Source organism: Calonectris borealis, unplaced genomic scaffold (genome assembly GCF_964195595.1).
Source record: "Calonectris borealis unplaced genomic scaffold, bCalBor7.hap1.2 HAP1_SCAFFOLD_44, whole genome shotgun sequence".
Classification (NCBI taxonomy): domain Eukaryota; kingdom Metazoa; phylum Chordata; class Aves; order Procellariiformes; family Procellariidae; genus Calonectris; species Calonectris borealis.
In genome coordinates, this window is record NW_027441456.1 from 843,327 (window position 1) to 869,939 (window position 26,613).

At 53.5% G+C, this 26,613-nt stretch overlaps 2 protein-coding genes across 2 annotated transcripts in view; one reads left to right on the forward strand and one right to left on the reverse strand.

The window, feature by feature from the left end:
- Window positions 1-26,613, forward strand: part of LOC142076355 (uncharacterized) — an 801,642-nt gene that overhangs the window by 322,171 nt on the left and 452,858 nt on the right. The gene's annotated exons all lie outside the window — the stretch shown is intronic.
- On the reverse strand, window positions 5,734-26,449 carry LOC142076338 (NACHT, LRR and PYD domains-containing protein 12-like). Its single transcript, XM_075138657.1, has 12 exons — window positions 26,386-26,449; window positions 25,362-25,384; window positions 22,982-24,729; window positions 20,269-20,361; window positions 19,530-19,700; window positions 17,603-17,773; window positions 15,961-16,131; window positions 12,897-13,067; window positions 11,949-12,119; window positions 8,023-8,193; window positions 7,331-7,501; window positions 5,734-5,826 (listed from the first exon to the last, which is right to left on the reverse strand). Exons 1-12 carry the CDS (start codon window positions 26,447-26,449, stop codon window positions 5,775-5,777), a joined length of 3,177 nt encoding a protein of 1,058 aa, XP_074994758.1. The 3' UTR covers window positions 5,734-5,774.

The following is a 26,613-nucleotide window of genomic DNA, read 5'->3' on the forward strand; positions in this document are numbered from 1 at the left end:
CTTGTATCTCAGTATTCCTCAGTTGATTTATGATTACAACAGCCCTGTGATGTGGAGAAATATATTCATCCCGTTTTACCGATAAAGGTTTTAACAGGTTTGGGGTTTTTTGATGAGCAGCGTGGCTTTTACTGTGAGTACGCTAACACCCACAACACAATTCTAGAGGCAGGAAGGTGGGTTCAGTGTCCGTATGGAAAGGTAATGGCACAGGTAATATACGCTCTCCTGGGTAACAAACTGAGTCAGGTGCCTGAATGAGCATCTGTAAGGATGCCATACACTGAGGATTACTAGTTGCTGGAAGGGATTTAGATACAATAGGGATCAGAATTGACACATTATTTCTGGGTGCCTTCAAGCTTAGGATCCATAACCCTTCAGTAAGTAAAAAGCTCCTATAATTTGCGACGAAGCAATGACCTGGTACGGAGGGCGAGAAGGTCCAGCTGCGGAAGGGGTTAAACTGGCTGGAAGCAGGAATGCCAGGGTGAAGTTTCCCTTGGTGACGAGATAAGAAGCAGCCTGGTCTTGCAGCCATCCCTTGAACGCAAGCGAGCTCAGGGGCCGCGGAGCTGGGCTGGGGATGGACCCCAGGCCGGGCTGAGGCCCTCCGTGCCAATGCTTGCAGGGTGGGTGTTGGTCCCAGTGCGTTTAAGGAATCGGCTTAAAGTTAGCAATTCTAATCTAGGCTGAAGTGTTTTTTTTTTAGCAGTAGTTATAAATGTTTTACTGTTTCGGGTTTTTTTTAATTATTAGGAACAAACTGTATTCTAGCATTTGCTAATGCATCATTATTTTAGAAATGGAAAGCAACTTGAATGTTATGCAGGGATTGATGTAGTGCAAGTTACTGAAGCTACTGCTGTGAAAGAACATTTTAAAATTCAATTAAAATATTTTCAGGTATATTTTTAGCTTTTTTGATTCCCGGGTATCACAAACATTACTTCATTTCAAATTTCCAATCTTTTTTAATTATAAAGCCATATCTGCTCAAAGTCTTGGAGGCTTTTAATTTGACTACTGTATGTAAACACATCAAATATTTTTTTTTAATGTCATAAAAAGGTGCTGAGTTACATTTCTATGACTATTTAACATGAACTATGAAGAAAAAAAAGGGACAGATATACAGAGCTTGAGAACAAATAAAAACCTGGTAACACTTTTGGCTTGTCTGGCTTTCTGAAGACACAGAAGGTTAGTGCAAGGCTCAGAAGATAGCTTCTGCATCATGCCTTAGAAGAAAGGTCACCTGTCCTGACTTTTTTCAAAGTATGATGAAATTTAGTTTAGGGTTTTTCAGGACTAGCTACTTTAAGGAACAAGTACTTACTTAGACAACAACGGCTTTAACTTGTGTGAAATATAAACGAATTAATCATCAAAAAAAATACAATGCAGTAAGGGCTATCTATGTGTAAAGGAAACATCCAGGACATTTTAGCACTAAATCGCTTCTAATCATCATGTTGAAATATGCTGATCAGGATGCAAACCAGAAGGTCCGGGATGTAGGAGGGGGGTGGTGGGACTGTCCAAACTGGTGCAGGAGTGGGGGGGAAAGGGAGCTGGGAAGGGGGGCGGGCAAAGGAGGGAGAGACAGAAAGGGGTGCAGAAGGGACCAGCCGTGGGTGAAATGGGGCAGTTAGTGCCCTCCTCGGACGAGCTCTGCCCCTGATCACCGCAGTCTGTCCTGTCTTCTTCTGTCTTCTTATCACATCTTTTTTTACCAGTCTCTTAAAACCTTGTCTTAACTGTCTCTTTTAAAACCTTGTCTTAACTGTCTCTCTGTGTAATCTCAGTCTCTATCCCATGTGCATGTGTGCTGCAGCGACTAAGTGCCAGCTCTGGCGAGATCTGCATGTGAGGGTGAAAATTGGTGCCAGCTACTGGGGTCAGACCGGGGGTGTGGGCACCCCTGGAGCGAGTGGGGTCCCAGTGCAGCCACTGGAGTGAATGCGGGGGTCCCAGTGCAGCTACTGGAGCCAGTGGGAGTCTTTAATCTGCAGCCACTATGGCAGCAACACTGTCCCCAAAACCAGCTACTGGAGGGGACCGGCATGAGTGAGGCGAGTGAGGGGCTCCGTGCTGGCACCTGGAGCAGGACCGCAGGTCACAGCCCATGTGCCTGGTGCCAGCTGCTGAGGGGGCGAGGGTCTGTATCCCCCCAAACCGGCTGTGCGTGGGGCGTCTGTGGGTATTCACCAGCAAACTTCAGGCTGGACCAGCCACGAGCAGGGGGGCCTCGGGTCCAGGCTGGGGTGTCAGGAGGGCAGGGGTCTGTGCTGGTACCCGGGGGGACCCACGAGTGTGGGATGCCCGTGGGATGGGCGTGCGAGTGCTGCGTGTTTGCAGTGAGCACCGAGCTGGAGCAGCTGGCAAGTTAGGGACCCGTGGGGTGGGTCAGAGGGCCGGGGTCTGGGCAGGGGTCCCAGGTGGCAGAGGGTCCGTGCCGGTGCTCAGGGGACCCCTGAGCCTGCGTGTGCGCCTGCACGAGTGACTGTCTGTCTGTGCCAGCCCCCGAGGAGGACGGGGACGTGGCTGTGGGTGCTGGTGTGTGACGGGGGTCCCGGGCGTGGGTGCTGCTGGCAGCAGTGTCTTGGCTGTGGCAGGCTGTGTGACCGGCTGTGTCTGTGTGTCCTCTGTGTGTCCTGTGTCTGTGTGTGTCTCTGGGACACGTGTGCAGCTTCGCTGCTGGTTGAACCTGCAAAGGGGAAAGCAGCAGCTCTCTCCCTCATCCTGGGCAGAGACCCTGGGTCCCCAGGGGGGTCCTGGGCCGGATTTGCTGGAGGCGGTGGCAGCTCCTGACACGCCTTGACAGCCCACTCTGCTCTCCCGCTTGCACAACTCCCTCACCTCTGCCAGAGCGCAGCTCCCACAGGGGAGGATCATCTCCTCCGCAACACCAGCCTTGCTTAGTCACCTGCTTTCCTGAGCAGTTTCTTAGCCCCTTTGCTCCCCGCTGCAATGTTGGATGAAATACACGTGCTCGTCCCTGGGCTTCAGCAGGGACTGAAACAGCATGGACAGACCCGCAGCGAACAGCCTTCTGCATCAGCTTATTCCCACTGAAAGGGCCAAGGTGGCTTAGAGGTGGCAGCAGTGACTCTCCGGGGTCTAGCAGGGACAGCTACGGACCATGACATCGTGACTTCAGAACAGCCCCAGCTCAGAAACTGGCAGTCATTTTTCCTCTGCAAATTTACCTTCCTTTTACCTTCCTGCACATTGCAACCAGACTTTACTTCTGTGTTCTCCGTCCCCTCCACACCGGACCAAGGGCTCACAGCACAAGCACCTCAACCATCCCCATCACCCAGCCACCCACCAGCCTGCACTGTCCATCCCAGCCGCAGCCCCTTGCAGCCCCGAGCAGCTCCTCAGGTCCTCCTCTGGGTCCTGCTGTGGCTCTCCCACCAGGAGCTTGACCAGGACGGTCACCCCCAGTGAACCTGCCAGGCCAAGGCACGTGCTCAGACTGGCCAGAGCCGCAGCCACACGCACATCCCAGCCTCCGGCAGACCTGCCGTCCCGTCCCTGACCCCCCAGGGAGGCACCACTGGAGAAGTTTGGCTTTTGCTGTCACTGAGCGCAGGAGTGAGGAGGGAGGAGAGGACAGGCTCGTCCGTGCAAGCATCGTTATTGGCTTGCCAGCTTTGCGAATGTGCTTGAAGATGCTTGTCTGTAGAGACAGTGAACACAAGACTGCCACTGCTCCAAACGACTCCTTCTCAGTTGTTTTTGAGGCAGAAAGAGGAGAGTCACTGGTGAGGATGACATTGGCGCCCACATGCGCAGAGCAGGAGAGATGAGCACTCCATCCCCTCAACCATCATCGCACTCCACTGGTCAATGTGGTCCAGCTTTGGTTCCCCCAGCCCCTCTGCCAGGCAGGTGCTCAGCTGGGACAGATCCAGACCATCAGCCAGCACAACCCCCCTGGCCGCGCTGCCCGGAACCCAGCCCCTTCCCGGGGGGCTGAACCACCAAGATTTCGGTTGTCGGCCAAGTGCGCTCACCTGCTGCGCTGCAGAGCTCTTGGGTGGAGGTGTCCTGGGGCACAGCACAGGCGTGGAGACAGTCCCTGATGCTGTGGGAAGGGTAGGGTCCCTCAGCCCACCCACACCCCCAGCCCCCAGGAGAGGGGAAGCCATCCTTCACCCCACCCCAGGGGTGCAGGGGGAGGCCCCGTGCCTGGGTGAGGGTTTGCGGGCACTCCAAGCCCAGGACCCCTCTTTCCCATCCTACGTCCCCGCCACCGCCCCCCCTGCCATCGGAGCCTGGGACACCTCACCCAAGGGAGGGCACTTGCCTGGCCCCTTCCCTGCTCCTGCTGCTGCAGTCGGGGACAGACGTGACACACACAGGAGTGTTGCACTGGGTGGCAGGAGGAGGGATTTGCTCCTCTCCGTTGACTCACCTGCAGTCACAGAGACACTGAAGAGAGAGGACCTGTCCCCAGCAGAGCCACAATCCCAACCTCCCCCATCCCAGCCTGCAGCCTCGCAGGAGGCTTCAAACGCTGCTTTCCGAACAGCCTGCCCCCAGCATGTACTGGTGCACTGGTCCAGCCCACGTGCTGGACTTTGCACTTTGCGACTTTGCAAATGTAAGAAAAAATGGGTTTTTTACTGTGAGCGTGATCAAGCGTCAGACCTGGCTACCAGAGAAGTTGTGGATTCTCAGTCCTTGGAGGTATTCAAAACCCGATGGGACATGACCTAGGCAACCTGCTCTAGCTGACCCTGCTTGAGCAGGGGTTTTCGTCCCTTCCCAGCCCAGCTATTCTGTGATTTTGTGTTTCTGTGAATCCTCTCCCAGGCACCTTCAGGCACACCTGGCTTGTCTACCTGGTTACAGGTACAAACTGCTGCCTATTCATGCCAGAGTCCCCTTGCGACATAACCAATCCTTAATCCTGTCACTACACTCACAGAAGAACAGCAAGGCAGGAGGAGGAAGGACCTGGACATGTATTTACAGGCATTTACTGGGAGTCCAAAGGAGTTAAAAGAAGAGAACATTTCTGAGCAGCTCAGGGAACTCCTGCTTTGCCACTGTGATGTGGTTTGTTGTGGACTGAAAATCAGACCCCGGAAAGATTTCCTGGGTGCCATCCCTAGGGATTGTCTGGCACTAGGAGAGTCCAGAGATTGGCACCAGCTACAGGACGGGAGGAAAATGTCACAACCTGAGGAGATCCCCGAGTCAGGCCTTTTTTGCAAAATCAGAAAAAATTCTCCTGGATAAAAGCATAGCTAAACGAAAGAGACAGAAGCACCCTCCTTTGAAGCTGTCAAATCAGAACTATCAAAATCTTCATCAGTGAGCCCTTGGAACAGGAAAAACACCCGCTCCTATATACAAAGTTCGCAGAAACTTCAAGAAGGAGGGCCTACGCTCATCTGTCTGTACCCTCAGCACTGTTCTCTACATCCCTACCCTAACTCCCTCTGCCCGCTGCTTCCCTCCCACCCTAACGGAGATCCAGACAGGACCCCTTCAAGCTGCCGTCATGCCTGAGCAGAACTCAGTCCCCAGCAGCATCTCACACCCTCGTCATGACACTCAGCCAAGACTGCAGCGATGTCCCAACCAGACACGCTGGTAACCCCTTTTTGGCATTAAAGGGAATATCCATAAATGCAGCAAACATCTCCTCATTCCCGATTCACTTTTAACTTTTAGCCTATCTCTGTGAGAACATCATGAGGCCAGAGACCTTGCTCAAGAAATGCGACATTTATTCCATCTGGGCTTTTCCTCTTTCAGGGAGCCAGCTCCTGCTGTGTTCCTTCATTTAATACAGATCTGATCAACCTTTGGAGAGAAGCAGAGAAGAACAACTGTTAAATCTGCCTGATACTGACCACCGCCTGACACCAGGGACCAATAGCACCTCTGCTTCACCCCATCCTGCTCCTAAGTGCCTGCCAGAGCCCCCTCTTGCTGTCATCCCCGTTCCCCAACTGCTGCTCTCCCTGCCCAGGAGCTGTCACATGGAGGGGAGTGGGGAGGTTAAAAGGCTGAGCTGGTCTGAGCATTTCTGCTCCCCTGAAGACCCTTCACCAAGGCAATTCCTCTTTGTTCAAAGCATGCAAACCACAATCAGCACACCCTTTATGCAAGTAATTGAGACTCATCTGTGCTTCAGCCAGTGGAAACAAGCAGGGTGCCTATTTTAGTTGATTCTTCAGCCAAAACGGCACAGTGCAAGACCTTGCGGTCTTAGGAAAACTCCATCAGCAGCCCCACGAATGATCTGGCCTGAACAGACCCTGGCCTTCCTTCAAAATAAGGACCTTCATAACAGAACCCTTCTTTCGCTGAGAAGAGACACAACCTACCCACACTTGCAGCGCAAAGATCATAGAATCACAGAATATCAGGTTGGAAAGGACCTCAAAGATCATCTGGTCCAACCTTTCTTGGCAAAAGCATGGTCTAGACAAGATGGCCCAGCACCTTGTCCAGCTGAATCTTAAAAGTGTCCAATGTTGGGGAATCCACCACCTCCCTGGGGAGATTATTCCAATGGCTGATTGTTCTCATTGTGAAAAATTTTCCTCTTGTGTCCAATCGGAATCTCCCCAGGAGTAACTTGTACCCATTATCCCTCCTCTTTTCCATATGACTCCTTGTATAAAAGGAGTCTCCATCTTTTTTGTAGCCACCCTTTAAATACTGGAACTCGGTGATAAGGTCTCCCCTAAGCCTTCTTTTCTCAGGACTGAACAAACCCAGCTCTCAGCCTTTCCTCATATGGCAGGCTTCCCAGTCCTTTGATCATCTTTGTGGCTCTCCAGCCTGTTCACATCTTTTTTGCGTAGCAGGGACCGAAACTGAACACACTATTCTAGGTGTGGCCTGACAAGTACGAGCAGAGTGGGATAATGACTTCTTTATCTCCGCTGGTGATGCCCTTGTTGATGCAACCCAGCATCCTGTTGGCTTTCTTTGCCACAGCAGCACAACTGTTCACTCATATTGAGCTTGTTGTCCACCAGGACCCCCAGGTCCCTTTCCACAGAGCTGCTCCCCAGCCGGGTAGATCCCAGCCTGTGCTGCACTCCACCCCACAAGGTACACCTGGAAGCCACCCCAAGGGTGTAGGACCCAGGGCTGGGGAAAGAGGTGCCTGGAGGGGCACCCCTTTCACAAACTCCTCTTGCTCCCTGGGATGAGCAGGGACCCAGCGCTGCAGGCTCATCTTGATGGCAGCCTCTCCCCATCCCTGCAGGCAGCAGCTGCCCAGCCCCAGCCCCATTGCACGCTGGCGGTGGGGCAACCACGGAAATGCCCTGAGGAGCTCCGGGTCCCTCACCGGATGCTCTCCAGCTGCCAGGTAGAATTCTTCAGCCCCTTGCAGAGCAGCCGCACCCCAGGATCTCCCAGGTCCTTAGTACTGATGTCCAGCTGCTGCAGGCTCTGGTTGGTGCCGAGTGCGTCGGCCAGGTCCCCGCAGCTGGCACTGGTGATCTGGCAGCACTGCAGTCTGCAGGGAAGATGCCCCAGAGAGGAGCTGGGGGTCGTCAGCCCCTGTGCGGGATGCAGCCACCCAGCAGCCCCTCCCCAGCCAACACCCTGCCCACACCCGGGACACACCCACCCCTCAGCCAATGAGGGGACAGCAAGGGAGACACTGCCTCCTCCCAGCCCTGCCAACGGCCTCCCCACAGCCAATCCCCTCCCAGAAGGGACCAAACGGGTCTTCTCAGAGGCGCAAAGGAGAAGGACGAGAGCAAATGAGGGAGGGAGGGAGGGAGGAAGGAAGGAAGGAAAAAAGCAAGGAAAAGAGGAAGACAGGAAAAAAGGAAGGGAGGAGGGAAGGAAGATCCTAGCGCGGTCCAGGACTCTCTATCCGCAGGCTCCTCTTGCTCTCTGGGCAGGCAGGGAGGGAGCATGGGATGGTCAGGGACCCACACTCTCCCTGTCTTTGCAGGCAGCAGCTGCCCAGCCCCAGTCCCATCAAGTGCTGCCCAGGAGAAATGCCCTGAGCAGCCCTGGGTCCCTCACCGCAGTTTCTCCAGCCGGCAGGCAGGATGCTTCAGCCCCTCGCACAGCAGCCTCATCCCAGCATCTCCCAGGTTGTTTCCACCAAGATGCAGCTCCCGCAGGCTCTGGTTGGTGCTGAGCACTGCAGCCAGGTCCCCACAGCAGGCGCTGGTGAGCTTGGACCACCACAACCTGCAGGCACAGCAAATCAGAAATACAACGGATCTTGTCACAGCTGCGATGACAGATGCACACAGACGCACAGGCAGATGCACACACCTCACCAGGCCATTGCCCGAAAGCAATGGTCACAATCCCAAATCGCACATCCCTTGGCCAGTGAGGGGCTAGCGCTGGAGACAACGCCTGCTCCCAGCCCAGCCCAAGAATATCCACATACATTAGGAAGTGCATATTGGGCACGGTGATGGGGAGAGCTCCCACACCCTTCCTGGGGAACCAGCATGGCTGGGCACCTCTCTGAAGTGCTGTTACACAGATGCATGCAGGACAGGGAACAAACAAGAGGAACTGGAGGTCTGCGTGCAGTCGCAGGGCTTTAGTAGCTCACTGGAATCACAGAGTCATACCGGGATAGCTCAGCAGCTAGTGCTGCAATGAGTGGATACAGGCTTTTTTGGAAGGTCATGCTGGGAAAGCAAGATGGGAGACTTGCCCTTTACATGAGAGAGTAGCAGATCATAGCCCTGGACTTCAGGAGCACTGACCCTGGCCTGTTGAGAGGTCTGCAAGGAAGAATCCCATGACAGACTTTCCTCCAGAGAAGAGGGGTCAAGGCGAGCTGGTTGACAATCAAGGATCACCTCCTCCAAGCTCAACAACCATCCATCAAACATGAAAAGGAAGCATACAGGAGGTGGAAGCACAGGAAAGTGGCTTGGAAAGAATGTAGAGATGCTGTCCAAGTGTGCAGGGATCAGGTTAGGAAAGCCAAAGCCCAACTGGAGTTGAATCTGGTGAGGGATGTGAAGGGCAACAGGAAAGGCTTCTACAGGTACACGCGCAGCAGAATGAACAATACAGAAGATGTGGGCCTGCTGCTGAACGGGAGTAGGGACCTGGTCACAAAGGACATGCAGAAGGCTAAAGTACTGAATGCCTTCTTCACCTCAGTCTTCACTGGTAAGACTGGCCTTCAGCAATTCCAGGTCCCTGAGACCAATGGGAGAGTCCAGGGCAAGGTGGACTTATCCTTGGTGCAGAGAACCAGCATGGGGAATGTTTAAGCAAACGGGACATAGGTAAGTTCATGGACCTGATGGGATGCACCCACAAGGGCTGAGGGAGCTGACTGGTGTCACTGCAAGGCCACTTTTGATAATCTCTGAAAGGTCATGACGATCAGGGCAGGTTCCTGAAGTCTGGAAGAACACAAATTTTGCCCTATTTTCAAGACAGACAAGAAAGAGGATCCAGGGAACTACAGGCTGGTCAGTCACCTCCATCCTAGGAAAGGTGATGGAGCAAATAATCCCGGGAACCACTTCTGAATACAGGAAGGACACGAAGGTGACTGGGAGTACTCTGCATGGATTTGCAAAGGGCAAATCATGTCTGACCAACCTGATAGCTGTCTTTGGTAAAATGAGTGGCTTGGTGCATGAGGAGAGAGCCTTGGATGTCATTTATCTCAACTTCAGAAGGGATTTTGACCCTGTCTTCTGCAACACCCACTTAGACAAACTGATGACTATTGGCTAGAAAAGCAGACAGTGAGATGGATTTAAAACCGGCTGAATGGCTCGACTCAAGGATTGTGGCACTGAGTCTACCTGGAGGCCAGTCACCAGTGGTGTACCCCAGAGGTCAACACTGGGGCTAATACTGTTGAACATCTTCATTAGACACCGGGACTGAGTGCACCCTCAGCAAGTTTGCAGATGATACAAAAGTAGAGGAGAGGCTGACAGACCAGGTGAGCATGCAACCATTCAGAGGGATCTGGACAGGCTGGAGAAATGGGCTGACAGGAACCTCATGAAGTCCCACAAGGGGAAGTGCAAAGTCTTTCATATTGGGATGAGTAACTCCATACACCAGTAGAGGCTTACTGGCTGGAAAGCAGCTTGGCAGAAAAGGACCTGCGGGTCCTGGTGGACACCAAGTTGACTATGAGCCAGCAATGTGTCCTTGCCGCAACAAAGGCTGAGGGTATCCCGGGCTGCATTAGGAAGAGTGTTGCCAGCAGGTGGAGGGAGGTGATCCTTCCCCTCTACTCAGCACTGGAGTGAGGCTCCACCTGGAGTGCTGTGCCCAGTTCTGGGCTCCCCAGTACAAGGGAGACATGGCCGTACTGGAGAGAGACCAACAAAAGGCCAACGAAGGATGATGAAGGGACTGGAGCACCTCACATACGAGGAAAGGCTGAGAAGGCTGGCACTGTTTAGCCTGGAGAAGAGAAGGCTCAGGCTCATCAGGCTCTCTCAGGACCAGAAGGAGCCTGGAGAGCAGATTTGGTCAGGGACTCTGGGAAGTAAATGAAGAGCCCCTTGGGAAGACAGTGCAGGGTGACCACCGCTTGGCATGTGGAGATGGAAGAGGGGAATTGTGGCAGAGAGGGCTGGCACTGTGCACCAGCGGGTCACTCCACAGCCACATTCACTTTCAGCAGCTCACACAGCCAAGTTCTGCGGCACCAGGAGGAGAAACCCACACCAGCTCCGCCTGGCATCCCGGCACCCAGCAGCAGCCCCTGGCAAGCCAGCTGCAGTGATATGGCAGTGAGGCTTCTTGGTGCTAAGCATGGCCAAGGAATGGCTGCCAAGTGATGCGCTCCTGTCTGCGTGAGTGTCTCGCAGAGAATTGCACTGTCTTTCTGCACGTGTGCCCCCAGCCTTGGCTCCCAGGTACAGCTGCACTGATGGGGTCCGTGCTGCCCGCAGCCGAGCCTATGGGGAACAGAGATGGGAAGATGGACCTCCTGGTTCAGAGAACCCTTTCTTCTGGGTTGGGTTTTGAAACTTCCTTGGGCAAAGGGATCCCAAGAGAGTGTCCTCATTCAGTCCCCTCAGTGGGGACCGTGACAGAGAAGCATGGCTCAGAGTGCGCAGTCCAGCAAGAAGCAATGCTTGGAAACACTGAGACGTGTGTTTGGAGATGGCTAACTGTAGCCATGCCCGGGTAGCCAGGGGTCACACAGATCAGCTGACAGAGGACTGTGGCAGTAACGGAAGGAAATGGCAGGGGCACTTTCTCTTTGAGCGTTTCCATGAGTCTTTTCACTCCTGTCAGTGGCATGTTTCTGAGATACACCTCTGGATTGGTCCAGTCGTTGTGCCCCGTTTCACCCTGCGGAGCAGCCTCAGAGGGTGAGAACTGGGTTCCTTTGCGATGAGCTGGCCCAAGAAGTTGTGCTCCGGGAGCACAGCTAATGTGCTCCAGCTGTTTGTAGGCTTTCGGTTCATAGCACAAGACCAAAGGTAAGCCAAAAGGAAAGCAACCCAAAATGTCCCAAGTGTGAACATCAGGCCCTCTACATCAGCAGTTTTGTTCCATGTACCCAATGTCCTGGCTCTTCACTGCTGGCAAATTTGGACATGGCCTTTCAGCAGACCCATTTCCTCAATAATTCCTGCTGGTTCTTATCCCCAACCATCCTTCCCACTGCTTTGGGCCCATCATGGTGGAGACAAGGAATGGGAATTTCTGGCCATTTTGTTTTGTCCAGTCATCTCAGTGTGTATGCTAGTGGCCACACTGCTGTAAGGGGGGAAGTAGGGGTGGATGCTGCTGATTAAAAAACTCAAGTGCCATGGGCTATGCCCCACACAGCCTTGATATCCACATGCAGCTTTCAGAGATGACACAAGGCCTGTACTTGAGCCCTGAAATTTGGGATGGCAGCGGGGGGTCAAGAAGCCTGTGGGAAAAAGGCCTGATGGGAGAGGGAGTGTTAACAGCACACGAAAATCCTTAGGGAGCCTCACCGCAGTTTCTCCAGCCGGCAGGAGGGATGCTTTAGGCCCTCGCACAGCAGGCGCACCCCCGCGTCTCCAACGTCATTATCACCCAGGTCCAGCTCCCGCAGACTCGGGCTGGTGCTGAGCAGAGTGGCCAGGTCCCCGCAGCCGGTGCTGGTGATTTGGCAGTGCTGCAGCCTGCAGGGGAGGCACACGAAGAGGAGCTGTGAGGTTGTCACAGCCACCAAGAGACAGACGCACTCACCCACCCACCAGCCTTCCCAGTTTAATCCCACTAGTCCCCGACCCGGAGCTTCCCCAGTCACTGGGCACTTCCCAAGGCTACAGACAACAAACGGGAATTTCTGGGCACTTTGTTTTGTTCACAAAGTCATCTCAGCATGCACGCTAGTCATCCCACCACCATAGTGGTAATTGTGCGGCTGTGTTCCCGTGGCTTGGCAGAGTGCTCTAGAGCCACAGGAGATGCCCCACGTGGCTCAAACATCCAGGCAGAGCTCGCAGAGACAACACAGGGCCTGCACAAGAGCCCCAACATTCGGCATGGCAGCCAGGGTGGTGATGTGAGTAAAAGCAAGGACTGGGAGGGAGCTGAGTGGCGCAGCCCAGGATGACTTGGGCCTGGCAGAAGAGGGACTTCCCACAAGGATGTGTCCTCTGCCCTCCTCCGGTGCCCACTCACGTGGGACTGAACACCCTGGACTCAGCAGACGCCGGGGCTGGGGAAACAGGTGCCTGGAGGTGCACCCCTTTCACGCACTCCTCGTGCTCTCCAGGCAGGCAGGCAGGGAGCACAGGATGAGCAGGGACCCAGCGCTGCAGGCTCACCTCGACGGCAGCCTCTTCCCATCCCTGCAGGCAGCAGCTGCCCAGCCCCAGTCCCAGCCCAGACCCCATCAAGGGCTGCCCACAAGGCAGCCAGGGAAATGCCCCAAGGGGCCCTGGATCCTTCACCCCAAGATCTCCAGCCGGCAGGTGGGTTGCTTCAGGCCCTCGAACAGCAGCTGCACCCCAGCGTCTCCAAAATCATTATCACCCAGGTCCAGCTCCCGCAAACTCAGGCTGATGCCGAGCGCAGTGGCCAGGTCCCCGCAGCCAGTGCTGGTCAGCTGGCAATATCGCAACCTGCAGGGGAGACACACCAAAAGGAGCCACAAGACCATCACAGCCACCAGGACAGATGTAACCACCCAGCAGCCTCTCAACAGGCCTGTGCCCACATGCCACGGCCAGAAACCCTGCCCACACTCATGGGAGCCAGTGCTTTACCAAGAGCTTGGTGCTGGAGTGACCGCTTGCTCCAAGCCTGGCTCTCGGCCTCCTCTGAGCCCATTTCTTCCGAGAAGGGAACAAATGGCTCTTCTCAGTGGTGCGTAATGGAAAGATAAGAGGTAACAGGCACGACTTCCAACAGAGGAAACTAATTAGACTTTAGATCTCTCCATCCCTGTTCCCCCATGAGTGTGGTCACAGTGGAACAGGACCCCACAGAGGCTGTGGGATCCTCATCCTTTAAAACATTCCTAACCCAGTTGGACAAGACCCTGAACAACAGAACCTACGGCAGCCCAGCTTTGAACACGAAGAAGTGCTGGACGACTTCTGGAGGTCCCCTCCTACATAAACTACTTTATGATTCTGGATCTGGGCAAGACCCTGCTCATTAACTGCCCTTCTGCAAATGGCTGGAGCTGTGGAGACTCTGGAAAACAGGCCTATTCCTAGAATCCTTCAGACCCTGCCTGCACTCAGGACATACATGTAGGGATGCACTCCTTCAGCCGAAAATGCAGCAACACTAACTCCCCCTTTGCCAACACAATCCTTGCTGCTGGGCTTGCTCATTCACGGCATTCATCCACTCCTCTCTCCAGGACATCCTTCTGCTGCCCAGCTGCTCTCTTCCCGCTTGGAGGGGAGAGCAGGCAAGATCACTTTAATTGTCCAGCCCACCTGCCTGTGCTTCAGGATCCATTTCCTCCTGCCTTGCCTTCACATATCCTTATGCATCCCTTTAAGCTTCCATGGAATCACTCTCCTGCCCTAGGCCAACAGTGGGAAGCACCAGCTTAGCACATTTCCTTCCACCTGTTCAATGATCTTGAAAAAGTGAATACTGCTACTCTCCTCCCTTCACAAGTTCTGCCCATTTGTAAAAGCCCCTCTCTGCTGAGAAGCCTTAGGGCTTCCTCACTTTCTCCTCTGGGAGAAGCCTTTGCCCCTCAATATCAGGTGATGGGCACCAGGGAATCCTGCAAGTCATCTCAGCTGGCACCGGCCACCTCCATGTGGGATCGGCCAAGCCCCTCCAAGTAGTGCATGGCAGATGTTTTTCTTCTCCTAGAGGATCTCATTGAGCAACTTCTAAACCAGCTTCTGTGTAGAGATGCCTTTTTCCTCAGTGCAAGCAGACATCAAGAACTGTATGAAGTTTAGCAAAGACAAATGCAAGGTCCTGTACCTGGGACAACATAACCAAAGAGCCCAGTACAGGCAAGCATTGGTGTGACTGGGGAGCAGCCTTGCTGAAAGGGACCTGGGGTCCTGGTAGACAATAAGCTGAATGTGAGTCAGCAGTACACTGCTGCAGCAATGAAGGCAAATCAGATCCCGGCCTGCAACCGCAGGGGCATGGCTAGGAGAGAGAGAGATGTGATCATCCCACTCTCCTTCATGCTTATCAGGCCACACCTGGAGTACTGTGTCCAGTTCTGGTCCCTACAATTCAAGAAAGACGTGGACAGACTGGAGAGAGTCCAAAGGAGTGCCACAGAGATGATCATGAGATCATGAGAACCTGCCCTATGAGGAAAGACTGAAGGAGTTAGGTCTCTTCTGCCTGGAGAAGAGAAAGCTCAGGGAGGAACTCATGACAGTATTCCAGAACTTAAAGGGTAGCTACAAAGAGGATGGAGGCGCTCTCTTCACAAGGAGCCACATGGAGAAGACAAGGGGCAATGGGTACAAGTTGCACTGGGAGAGGTTTCATCTCAACATAAGAAAGAAATATTTCACAGTAAGAACAATCATTCACTGGAACAACCTTCCCAGGTAGAGTCCCCATCGCTGGAGGTTTTCAAGATGTGATTGGACAAGTTGCTAGATAATCTCCTCTAGGTTCCCTTTCCCACAAACAGTTGGACCAGATGATCTTTCGAGGTCCCTTCCAGTCTGGGCTATTCTATGATTCTATGATCATCCATTCTGATTCATGCAAGAGATCATTTGAGAAGAGGAGGTGTCCATCGTAGTATTTGAGGCTGTGTTCTCCTTGGTAGTTTCGTGCTACTGCTCCCATTTCAGTCACAAAGATGCCAGGCTGAATCCCATTGCCCAAAGAGAGGGGTCCAGGGCTGACTGAGAGATGGGGTTGACTGGATCGTGATCTGGGGCTTGCAAACATGACACAGAGCCAACAAACCTCAATGCCAGGAAGGCTGTATGAGAAAAGCAACAGCTTAGAAAGGTAGCTGAGTGACCCAACTCCTGTCAACTCCTGACCATGGTCACAGCGTGCTAACACAGACGTCGTGCACTGGAGGAATTCAGGGACTGACTCTCCAGCTCAGTTCCACTGGGTGTGTCCCAGAGGAGATCCCTGTGTTTCAGTTGGCCACCCTGAGGCCTGTCCTTTGCAGGAGGAGAGACAGGGTCGCCCTGGGAGGCGTGCAGCTCTCTGGGGTGCTGCAGAGTCCTACGCTGGAGCAATGAGTTGGTCATGGCAGAAGATCGCCTTTCCGCAAGGATGTGTCCTCTGCCCTCCCCCGGTGCCCGCTCACCTGGGACTGAACACCCCGGACACAGCAGACACCAGGGCTGGGGAAACAGGTGCCTGGAGGGGCACCCCTCTACACAATCTTGCTCTCCGGGCAGGCAGGGAGGGAGCACGGGATGAGCAGGGACCCAGCACTGCAGGCTCACTTCCATGGCAGCCTCTCCCCATCCCTGCAGGCAGCAGCTGCCCAGCTCCATCAAGTGTTGCCCGGGGAAATGCCCCAAGGAGCCCCAGGTCCCTCACCCCACATTCTCCAGCCGGCAGGTGGGATGCTTCAGCCCCTCGCACAGCAGCCGCACTCCAGCGTCTCCCAGGTCATTAGAACCAACATCCAGCTCCCGCAGGCTCTGGTTGGTGCTGAGCGCAGTGGCCAGGTCCCCACAGCCGGCACTGGTGAGCCGGCACCACCACAGCCTGTGGAGAGACACACCAAAGAGCCAGGGGTCATGGCAGCCACTGGGACCAACGCACCCGACCCTGCCCTCCCCACCCACCCATCCCAGCCGCTCCCTCCAGTCCTACCCACTAGGTGCTGGGCCAGTCGGGGTGGTGGTGATGGAGTGAGGCCCAATCCCAGCTGGCCACGGGGCTGCCCTGGCCCGACGCCAGGCAATGCTCCCCATGGTCGCTGGGCCTCTGGCTGCCCCCAGCCCCACGCTCGCCATGCGCCAGGTCCCACAGAAACCCCACTGGCAGAGGGACAGCAGGGGGAGAACAGAGGAGGAGACGGATGGAGGTCAGAGGAGAGCCCTGCCCCATGGACTGCTGTGCTGGGGCACAGACCTGCAGCCAAATGATGACGTGCTATGTGACAGTGTGATGAAAGACTGAAGGGCTCAGCAGCCCTGGGAGAGTGCTCAGAGCTCTCAGGCATGGGATCAGGAGGGCAAGAGGGGAAGTGTGGCAGAAGTTAATGGACAGAAGGGACCAGGAGGACACTACAGACACCCAAAAGGCCACAGCAGGATGAGTGATAGACCAGATCTTCTCCAAGACCCTGCAGCTTAACAGCCCCAACCTGCAGCTGGAGTACTGTACTGGAGGAGGGGCAGGAGTCTGCATCCATCAGGGTGGAAAGTGGAGAATCCTAGGATGGTGAAGGCTGGAAGCTTTTAACTTCTGACGCTATGAGGAAGGCTCCTGCTTCACCCCAAGATTTGCAATGCCAGAACAGATTCAGTGTTGTAGTAGCTGGCAAGGGGCTGGGACCTCCCTTCAATGAAGTACTCAAGGCAGCTAAACTTCAGCCGTGCAACAGAAACAGGAAGAGTGGTGAGTATATAGCAGCAGATGACTCGCGGCTGTGGGGGATGGATGCTGCCACTGGTCGACCCGACACCGTGGTCTTGGTTGCTGACAAGGGGCTGTTAGTGCACAGCGTGCTAACACAGACGTCGTGCACTGGAGGAATTCAGGGACTGACTCTCCAGCTCAGTTCCACTGGGTGTGTCCCAGAGGAGATCCCTGTGTTTCAGTTGGCCACCCTGAGGCCTGTCCTTTGCAGGAGGAGAGACACGCTCCCCCTGGGAGGCGTGCAGCTCTCTGGGGTGCTGCAGAGTCCTACGCTGGAGCAATGAGTTGATCATGGCAGAAGATCGCCTTTCCGCAAGGATGTTGTCCTCTGCCCTCCCCCGGTGCCCGCTCATGTGGGACTGAACACCCCGGACACAGCAGACACCAGGGCTGGGGAAACAGGTGCCTGGAGGGGCACCCCTCTACACAATCTTGCTCTCCGGGCAGGCAGGGAGGGAGCACGGGATGAGCAGGGACCCAGCACTGCAGGCTCACTTCCATGGCAGCCTCTCCCCATCCCTGCAGGCAGCAGCTGCCCAGCTCCATCAAGTGTTGCCCGGGGAAATGCCCCAAGGAGCCCCAGGTCCCTCACCGCAGTTTCTCCAGCCGGCAGGTGGGATGCTTCAGCCCCTCGCACAGCAGCCGCACTCCAGCGTCTCCCAGCTTGTTATCACCGATGTCGAGGTCCCTCAGTCTCTGGTTGGTGCTGAGCACTGCACCCAGGTCCTCACAGCCAGCGCTGGTTAATTCACACGCCCCCAGCCTGCAGGGAATGCACATGGGGAAGACTCTCAGCATTGCCAGCCCAGCCTGCCACCTTTCCTCCCCTGGCAGCGAGGGCCAAGAAGGGGCCCCCAGGCAGGGAGCCCTGCAGGCAGGGTGCTGGGAAGAGCTGGGCGAGCGGCCATCAGCTCAGCCCAGGCAGGGTTGCCCCCCTGCCTAGAGCCAGATGCAACACCCATCTCCTCTGACCCTCCAGCTCCCACAGAGAGACTCTTGCTGGCACAGCAGCCAGACTGTGCTGGCTTCTGGCCCCTGACAGCTGGCTGTGGGCCACCTCATGAGCCCTCATCCATTCGAACCCTCCCCTCCTCATCTGAGACTTTCCAGTGCTTCCTGCAGCTGGTCAGGAACAGGCTAACACACGGCAAGAAACCCTACCCCTTGGCAGGGCCCTTCCTAGCACAAGCCCTCCTCCAAACTTTGCTCTGAGTACTGAAATGCCACCCCAATCTACAGCTAACTGAGCCCCACGTATTTAAAGAGTGGTTTTGTTCCTCCCACCTGACAGGGAGAGTGTTCCCGTCAGAAAGTGGGAGGCTATGGGGAAGGGAAAAAAACCCGCCACGCAGCTCAATGGTGAAATCAAGAGGAAGGAGCCTTCACAATTCAACAGGAAAGCAGAATGTTTTGATAAATGCATGAAAATCAAAAGAAATAATGGTCGCCCCAATGCAAGAATGCACCATTGGGAACTGGTGCAAGCCCAGCAGAGGAGCACAAAAATGGCTAGGGGGCTGCGGCAACATGAGATATGAGGAGAGGCCGAGAGCACAGGGTTTGTTGAATCAAGGGAAGAGAAGTCCAAGGGTGCAATCTTATTGCTGTTACCAGATACTTCCTGGGACAGTGAGTCCTAGGTGCACAGAGGTGCACAGGAAACTAGACTTCAGATCTCTCTGTTCCCTGTTCCCCGTCCCCCCACGATCAGTGTGGTCAAACAGGGGAACAGGACCCCAGAGAGGCTGTGGGATCCTCATCCTTTAAAACATTCCTAACCCAGTTGGACAAGACCCTGAACAACAGAACCTACGGCAGCCCAGCTTTGAACATGAAGAAGTGCTGGACGACTTCTGGAGGTCCCCTCCTACATAAACTACTTTATGATTCTGGATCTGGGCAAGACCCTGCTCATTAACTGCCCTTCTGCAAATGGCTGGAGCTGTGGAGAGTCTGGAAAACAGGCCTATTCCTAGAATCCTTCAGACCCTGCCTGCACTCAGGACATACATGTAGGGATGCACTCCTTCAGCCGAAAATGCAGCAACACTAACTCCCCCTTTGCCAACACAATCCCTGCTGCTGGGCTTGCTCATTCATGGCATTCATCCACTCCTCTCTCCAGGACATCCTTCTGCTGCCCAGCTGCTCTCTTCCCACTTGGAGGGGAGAGCAGGCAAGATCACTTTAATTGCCCAGCCCACCTGCCTGTGCTTCAGGATCCATTTCCTCCCACATTAGCTCTATGCGACCACCCCAGCTTCAGCCATGTTGCTTGCATGTCCCAGTACAACGGTGGGGACCTCAAGCTTAGCAGCACTTTCACCCACCCCACGATCTTGAAAGAGCTGTCTCCCTTTTCAGGAATTCATCCCCTCTCTCAGCTTGCCTCTCTGATGAGTGCCATTTGGGAAACACCACTTCCATCTCCACGTACCAGTTGGCAGCAGCAGCTGCCCAGCCCCAGCCCCATCGAGTGCTGCCCAGGGAAACACCCCGAGGAGCTCCAGGTCTCTCACCGCAGTCTCTCCAGCAGGCAGGCTGGATGCTTCAGCCCCTCGCACAGCAGCCGCACCCCAGCGTCTCCCACCTGCCTGTCTTGCACGTCCAGCTCCCGCAGACTCTGGCTGGTGCTGAGTGCGGCGGCCAGGTCCCTGCAGCCGCGGCTGGTGAGCTGGCACTGCCACAGGCTGCAGAGAGATGCACCAAAGAGGGGCTGGGAGTTATCAGAGCCACCGGGACAGATGCAGCCCCCCACCACGCTCTCAGCAGCCTCAGTCTTGCCTATGGGCTCCGGGGAGGAGGGTAGCTCCAAGGAGCCACGGGGATCAGCAGAACCTGATCCTGGCCCGTGTGTGGCCCCAGCGCGCTATGCCTTGTTTGGGGTAGGAGTATCCCTCTCCGCCTTCCCCACCCTGGGGAGGGGTTCCTCGGGCTCTGGTTTTCCCCACCCCAAGCTGATGTTCCCAGGGGACCTGGGCCAGGTTGGACAACCCCTCTCCCTCAACGCCCCGTAGCAGGGCCTTCAGATACCTTCCTGAGGCTCAAGGGCTGTGAACACAAGTTCTATCAGGTGGAGAAGGACTCGACTCCTCCTCTCCAGTCTCTGGTCACATGCAGGAAGCACAAGGGCATTACACACAGGGATTTGGGATTATCTCTCCAGCAGGATTCAGGTGGGCAGAATGATCTGCCTGCTTGAGAGAAAGGCTGGCATTTTGGTTGGTTTGTTTCTAAGAAACAGAACAGTTTTCTCACCTGAGTGTCTTCAATTTGCTCCTTGGATTCCCTACAGCTTGATGGAGCAGGCACAGAGATGACGACTGTGACTGCTCTGTCTGGCATGGCTGCCTGGAGAAGTGAAGAGGAGATGCTCTGCATGAGAGGTGGCAAGCTGGATTCGTTACTAGTTCACAAGCATCAAAACAGCATGTCAGGGAGCATGACCTCCCACTCAAAACAGGATGGTGTGTATTCCCAGTTCATCGCAAATCATTTGAAAACCAGATGAGGCTCACACCATGCAATGCTGGGTCAGACATTCAAGACATTGAGAGTAATCACCAATGCTGTGTGTTGTACACAGCTACCTTAGCGTGACCGTTCACTCAGCTTTTGGCGTAACATGTGGCTCACACCAAGACCCAATGTGTGCTGGGAGCAGCACCATTAGGTCAAAGCGAGAGCAGCATGTTCGCAGAACACGCTGGACATGCATTGTGATGGAGAAGCTAGGTTAGGTAACTATTTCTCTCACAGACACGCGAGTTGGAGAATTTGCAAGATAGGAGAACATGAGAGGTATTTGAGAAGGTGTAGTGAATCCACAAATTAATGAATTAGAGAATTCACGTGATAGACTAATCTGTACAAAGGGGATTGAGCCTTTGCTTGATTTATTTTTAACCAGATGAGCTCACGAAATAAATTTTAATTTATAAAGTGTAAATTGTCCTGTAAATTTGAAAGATCCAAATGAACCATGACACTTACCCATGCAAAGACTTTTGCTATCCACATACAAAGACTATGCTTGATCTGGTCAGGTTTGTAGGAGGGCTTCCCAGGGAAGGCAAGCTGGTGGCTTTCATTCTCATCAACAAACCCTTGAGGAGCAGGGCACTGGGCTGCCTGGACACTGGACAGAGCTCTCCAGAAATGTCTCAGCCTCTAAACAGATCCAAAGGTTCCTCTGGAATTCCAGGAACAGAGATGCTTGCGCGAACTGAAACTGCCCCATGGCAAGAGCGAGCAACCCAGGTCCCTATGCAGGGGATGGGAATGGGAGCACATCCACAGCCTTCCCTTGCGCTGCTAATCGTTTCCTTCATAAGATGCAGTTCCTTTCTGAGCATTAATTACCACTGTTGGGAAAAGGGCAACTGCGCTCCCCACTGAGCACACAGCTCCCACAGGGAAAAACCACACGGACCGAGTCCAGCCGGGTAATGACAGCTGGTGCCATCAGCAGTAGCCCGGAGCCCTGGTATGAGGGAAAGAAGCTACCTCAGGGAGTTGGCTATGGGATACAGCCCTTGAGGGGCTGTGTCTGAACAGGTCTGAGAACACTCGGAGCCACAGCTCACCCAGAGTCCAGGTGGACATGCTGTTTGGGGCTACCCGTTCACCAGCCCCCACGCCTGTTCACTGCAATTTGGACCAGGACAATAAACCTGCTTGCGTCTGACTTGCTTGTGCTCTCAAGGCATTCCTCACCACTCTTTCCCTGCTGTTGGGGAGAGAACTCTGGGAGCTCTCTTCCCGACACTGATGGGGAAACAGGTGCAGGGTAGTGCCCAATACTACCATCCCTTCCCAAACTCCTTGCCGGTCCCACTGCTGACCATGGAAGTGCAGCTACAGTGCCGTGGAAGCGGCAGCTGCTGCTGCTTTTCCAGTTTAACAAATACCTTCCAAGGGAAGAAGATTGTGCTTTGACAGTTGCCCGATGCCACAAGAAAGCCTCGCCACAATGAGAAGGTTGCACCCCGTAGGGGAGAGGGGATACAGACAAAAACTGCGCTTTTACAGGGGTTATGGTTTTTCCGGTACAGAACTCCTGATAAGCCCTCTGCAGCATGAGCCATCTCTTGCCCTGTCTCAGGGGTCCAGGCTCATTTTGTGCTGTGCTGAGCATCTCCAGCTCACTCAGGGCACTTGCCCTGGCCATATTGCTGAGAGGCGAACAGATCCCTCCTAGCTGGGTACCAGAGCCCTCTGCCTGATCAAGCACAGCACTCTCGTGAGCAGAGTCTCACAAGAGACTCTGCCAGCCTGCAGATAAGAGTCAAACAGGTCAAGGGAGAAGCAACAGCCCATGGCCATTTAGCGCACGTGCCCCGGGCAAGTGCAGGATTGCAGCTTAACCCCTTCCAAACTCACACAGGATGGCCCAAGCTTTTTGCTCTCTGCTTCTTTGCTAGGACTCTCTCTGAATGCAAGTCAAACCTTCCAGCCTTTCAGACCAAGGACTACAGGGAAAGGGGTAGTGAAAAAAAACAGGTTTGCATTTTCAGGAAAAGCAAATGAAAATGCCTTTAAAAATACCTTTTGCAGTGTATCCCCCTACTAGGGCAACGCAGTGGAGATAAGCGCTTGTATTTCCCGCAGAGAAACACCACTCTGGCTTGGTACTTTCCTGGACCTAGGAGAAGAGGCTTTGTAGACACAGTGGATAGCTAACATAGCTCTGCAGCTCCGCAGCTCCTTTATGGAACTGCCCACAGTGTCAACTCCATCAGCATGGTCTCCACAAGAGCCTTAGTCAATCAGTAATGAAATGAGTAACCATGCCGAGAGTGTAGGGGAAAGAGTTTTTTAGTAGGAAAGCAAGAAGAGTCCCTTCACTGTAATAGCATTAGTTTGCTGGGAAAGACTTTCTACTATTTTTAGTTCGTAGAAAGGGAGAGAAGATCAACTTACTGGTTCAGGGAACTTTGTCACTGCGGTTGTCAGACAATACAATACTTACAGACATGATCGCTCTGGGGGTCCTGGAATGACCTTGTTTTCATGGTCTTCCCATGTAAGGAAGCACCATTCAAGATGAAGGGAGTCCAGTCCTTTCCAGGGTTTGACACAGAATGAGAGAACCCTTTGATCAAATTGGGTCAGGCTGATGTCTCTCAGAACGATCCCCGTAAAATGCTCCAATGCATTGCTCACAAACGTTTCTTCATGACTCTCAAACAAACAGTGAAATATATTCAAGTCAAAAACCACCTTATCAGAACTTGAAGCTACTCCTTGGCTTATCTGAGTCCACCTCAGCAAGTCTTCCTCAATTTGAGGTGAAGTTTCACATCCAGTTATTTCTTTCAGCTTCTTCTTTAGTTCATTGTTTAACAGGCCAAACAGGAATCGCACCACTAATATAAAACGTGTTTTACATTCATTGTAGTTTTCAAGCACTACATTTATTCTTTTCTCAGGAGTCTCCGAGTGTCCCCTTGTGTCTTCACTGTCCCCCAGTGCATAGAACAATGCTGCAAAAAACTCTTGAAAGCTCAGATGAACGAAGCTGTAGACATTCACGCACTCCCTACCTTTTCTTAGAACACTCTCACTCAGAAAAAGGGAGCATAAAACTTGGTGATTTAAGCCATGTTCCTTGATCTCCTTTTCCTCAAACAGGATCTCCTGCCTCCAGATTCCATCAGCAGCCAGGCAGCAAAGTCTGCCCAGGAACTTCTTCAGATCCTGCTTCAGATCTTCTTTCCCACACTTGAGTAATGTGGAAAGGTAGGACACATACAGCTCTGTGATTGTTGTAGAAGGCTGTGAAAGATCATTCCCTTCATCAAGTTCTTGTTCAAGGGCAGTGCAGACGGTCCAACATATGATGGGTACAAGGCACATGGTAAAAAGAGTGTCATTTCTTTTGACAAAGCTAATGGCTTTCCTTGCTTTGTCTTCATCCATGAAGAACTTGCGGAAATATTCCTCCCTCTCAGCTTCTGAAAAACCCAGTATCTCTGCAAAACACTCTGTCTTTAAACACTGCCCCAGACTTTGAAGAGCCGTTGGTCTTGTGGTGATGAGTAAGGAGGACTCCGAAAGGAGAGTCTTCTCCAATAAACTGCTCAGAATAATTTCTACGGGCTTCTTTTCCTCAGCACTTGAGCATAATTTACATTTTGGTTGATCCAAGGAAAACCTCAGTTCATCAAAGCCATCAATGATGAACAGAAGCTTCTGGGGACTAGCCAGGATCTCGTCAAGTGGTGCCCATCGATCAGGACAGCAATCTGACATCAAGTCACCCAGACTCAGCAAGTCCTCTTGCTGAGAAAGGTTGATCTCTCTACAGCTTATGTAGAAGGCATAGTCAAACTGTGCGTAAAGAGCTCCTTTTGCCCAGTCTAACATGATCTTTCTTGATGTCATTGTCTTTCCAATACCTGCAGCTCCCACCAGCACAATGATCTGTGGTATTTGCCCTTTTTTATCAGGCTGAAAAAGAGTTTCCACAGTGATGGTACGTTTAGCACCTTCTCCTCTGACCTCCTCGTGTCTCTGCCTGAGACGCAGGACCTCATGTTCTTGTTCAGTTGTGTTGTGAGTCTTTGTAACCATCATCAGCTTTGCATATCTGCTGCTTAGAGTCACATTCTCACCCAGGCGAGTGTTCACCTCTTTAAATGTACAGAACTCTCTTGCTACATAGTCTCTGTACTTCTGCCTGTAATCTAAACCAATGAGAAACATAAGCACCACCCCCTAATAAAGGCAAACTTCTCATTAGCCCCTCATCATTAAAATTATTCCCACAACACATTCCCAGTACACTGCAGTTGTTTTACATGTCTGTTTTAGAAGACTTCCAAAGACCTTTACAACGGCTTATGCTGAGCAACCATCTGAGCAGGCCTCTCTACCTTTTATTTAGGGAAGGTGGGGGGAACCAGCTCCTCTTCACACAGCTCCATTAAGTACCACCAAGTAGGGCAGAAGGAACCCAAGGGGGGAAGAACACCTTCATGGGAAAGACTGGTGAGCATTTACTTGGAAAACAGTTGCTAAGCATACTCCTCTTTCTGTAAAGCAGAAGAGGACTTCCACCTTAATTTCTCAAATGGAAGACACATGGTTCCTCTGGCCCAAATCAGACTTGGAGGGCAGAGGTCCAGTCAACCTCCACTGCAATAAGCAGGTGATACTGTCGGTTGATTAGAGATCACCCATTGTATCACCTCTCTTCCTTCAAACTCTGCCAGAAAAGGAGAATCTGAATTGTCCCTTGTATTCCCTAGGTGCGTAGATGGCTCTGCACCACTATCTCCTGGCTGAGATAGCTGCACGTAGCATAGGCACTTCTGCTGAAATGGCACATACCGTCAGCTAATACATACCGTTCCAAGACTGGGAGCTGAAACTGCAAAATGAACATGAGTATTAGCACAGTGGTGTGGCAAAGTCCCACAGACAATGTTCAGAGGCAGTGGATCCCTCTGGTGCCTGCCTAAAATCCCAGAGGATAAAGCAGATTTCTGCTACTGATATTGCCACACAAGCACTGTGAACACTCCCTGCCCTCTGCAAATCAACCTGCCTTTACATTGGGAAGAAACCCCTCTCCTCCCAGGGAACCCCAGGTCCCACATGGGGACATTAGAATCATAGAATTGTTAAGGTTGGAAAAGACCTCTAAGATCATCGAGTCCAACCGTCAACCCAACACCACCACGCCCACTACACCATGTCCCTAAGCGCCTCATCTACACATCTTTTAAATACTTCCAGGGATGGTGACTCCACCACGTCCCTGGGCAGCCTGTTCCAAGGCCTGACCACTCTTTCAGTAAAGAAATATCTCCTGATGTCCAATCTAAACCTCCCTTGGCACAACTTGAGGCCATTTCCTCTCATCCTATCGCTGGTTACTTGGGAGAAGAGACCAACACCCACCTCGCTACAACCTCCTTTCAGGTAGTTGTAGAGCACGATGAGGTCTCCCCTCAGCCTCCTCTTCTCCAGGCTAAACAACCCCAGTTCCCTCAGCCGCTCCCCATCAGACTTGTGCTCCAGACCCTTCACCAGCTTCGTTGCCCTTCTTCTTTCCCAGAGCAGAAGAAATTGCCTGACCTGTGGGCCACAACCCACCCCACCTGATCAAGAGGGCAGGGCACGTAGCACCCCAGGAAAAAGGGAGGAGTCATGGCAGCAGTCCCCGAAACCGGCATGTAGGGCATTGGCAGGAGGGTGTCCTTGCAGTTCCTCTCCCCAGCAAGGAGAGCACTGGGCTCCTCTCCTTCTCCCCTTTCCCCGGGACTTGAAATCTGCCCTCACCCCTCCGAGGAGGAGCTTGCTTTGCACTTTTTCCAGGGAGCAGGCAGAAAAGGAAAGAAGAGGAGTAGTGACCCCCTGCCTCCTCACCTTCCTCCTCCTCCTGCCCCAGCTGAGCTGCCGTGCCTCCGGCCGACCCCTGCCAGCACCGCATGGCCACCTCCACCCACAGCAACCTCTGGCCCCAGCGCGCGCACGCGCGCTCAGCAGCCGCGACTGCGGCATCGGTTGCCTCAAACCAACCTCTGGGCAGGCTCTGCGCGCCTCCGTAACCCCTACGTCACAATCCAAACGTGCCCAGGGCGAGATCCCCCCGCG

Coding starts and splice junctions, on each gene's coding strand:
- LOC142076338 (XM_075138657.1), bottom strand. CDS start 26,449: ATGCGGTGCTGGCAGGGGTCGGCCGGAGGCACGGCAGCTCAGCTGGGG. Junction 19,701..20,268: donor AGCAAATTGAAGACACTCAG/GTGAGAAAACTG, acceptor ATCTCTCTGCAG/CCTGTGGCAGTGCCAGCTCA. Junction 7,502..8,022: donor TGCCGGCTGGAGAAACTGCG/GTGAGGGACCCA, acceptor TCTTCCCTGCAG/ACTGCAGTGCTGCCAGATCA.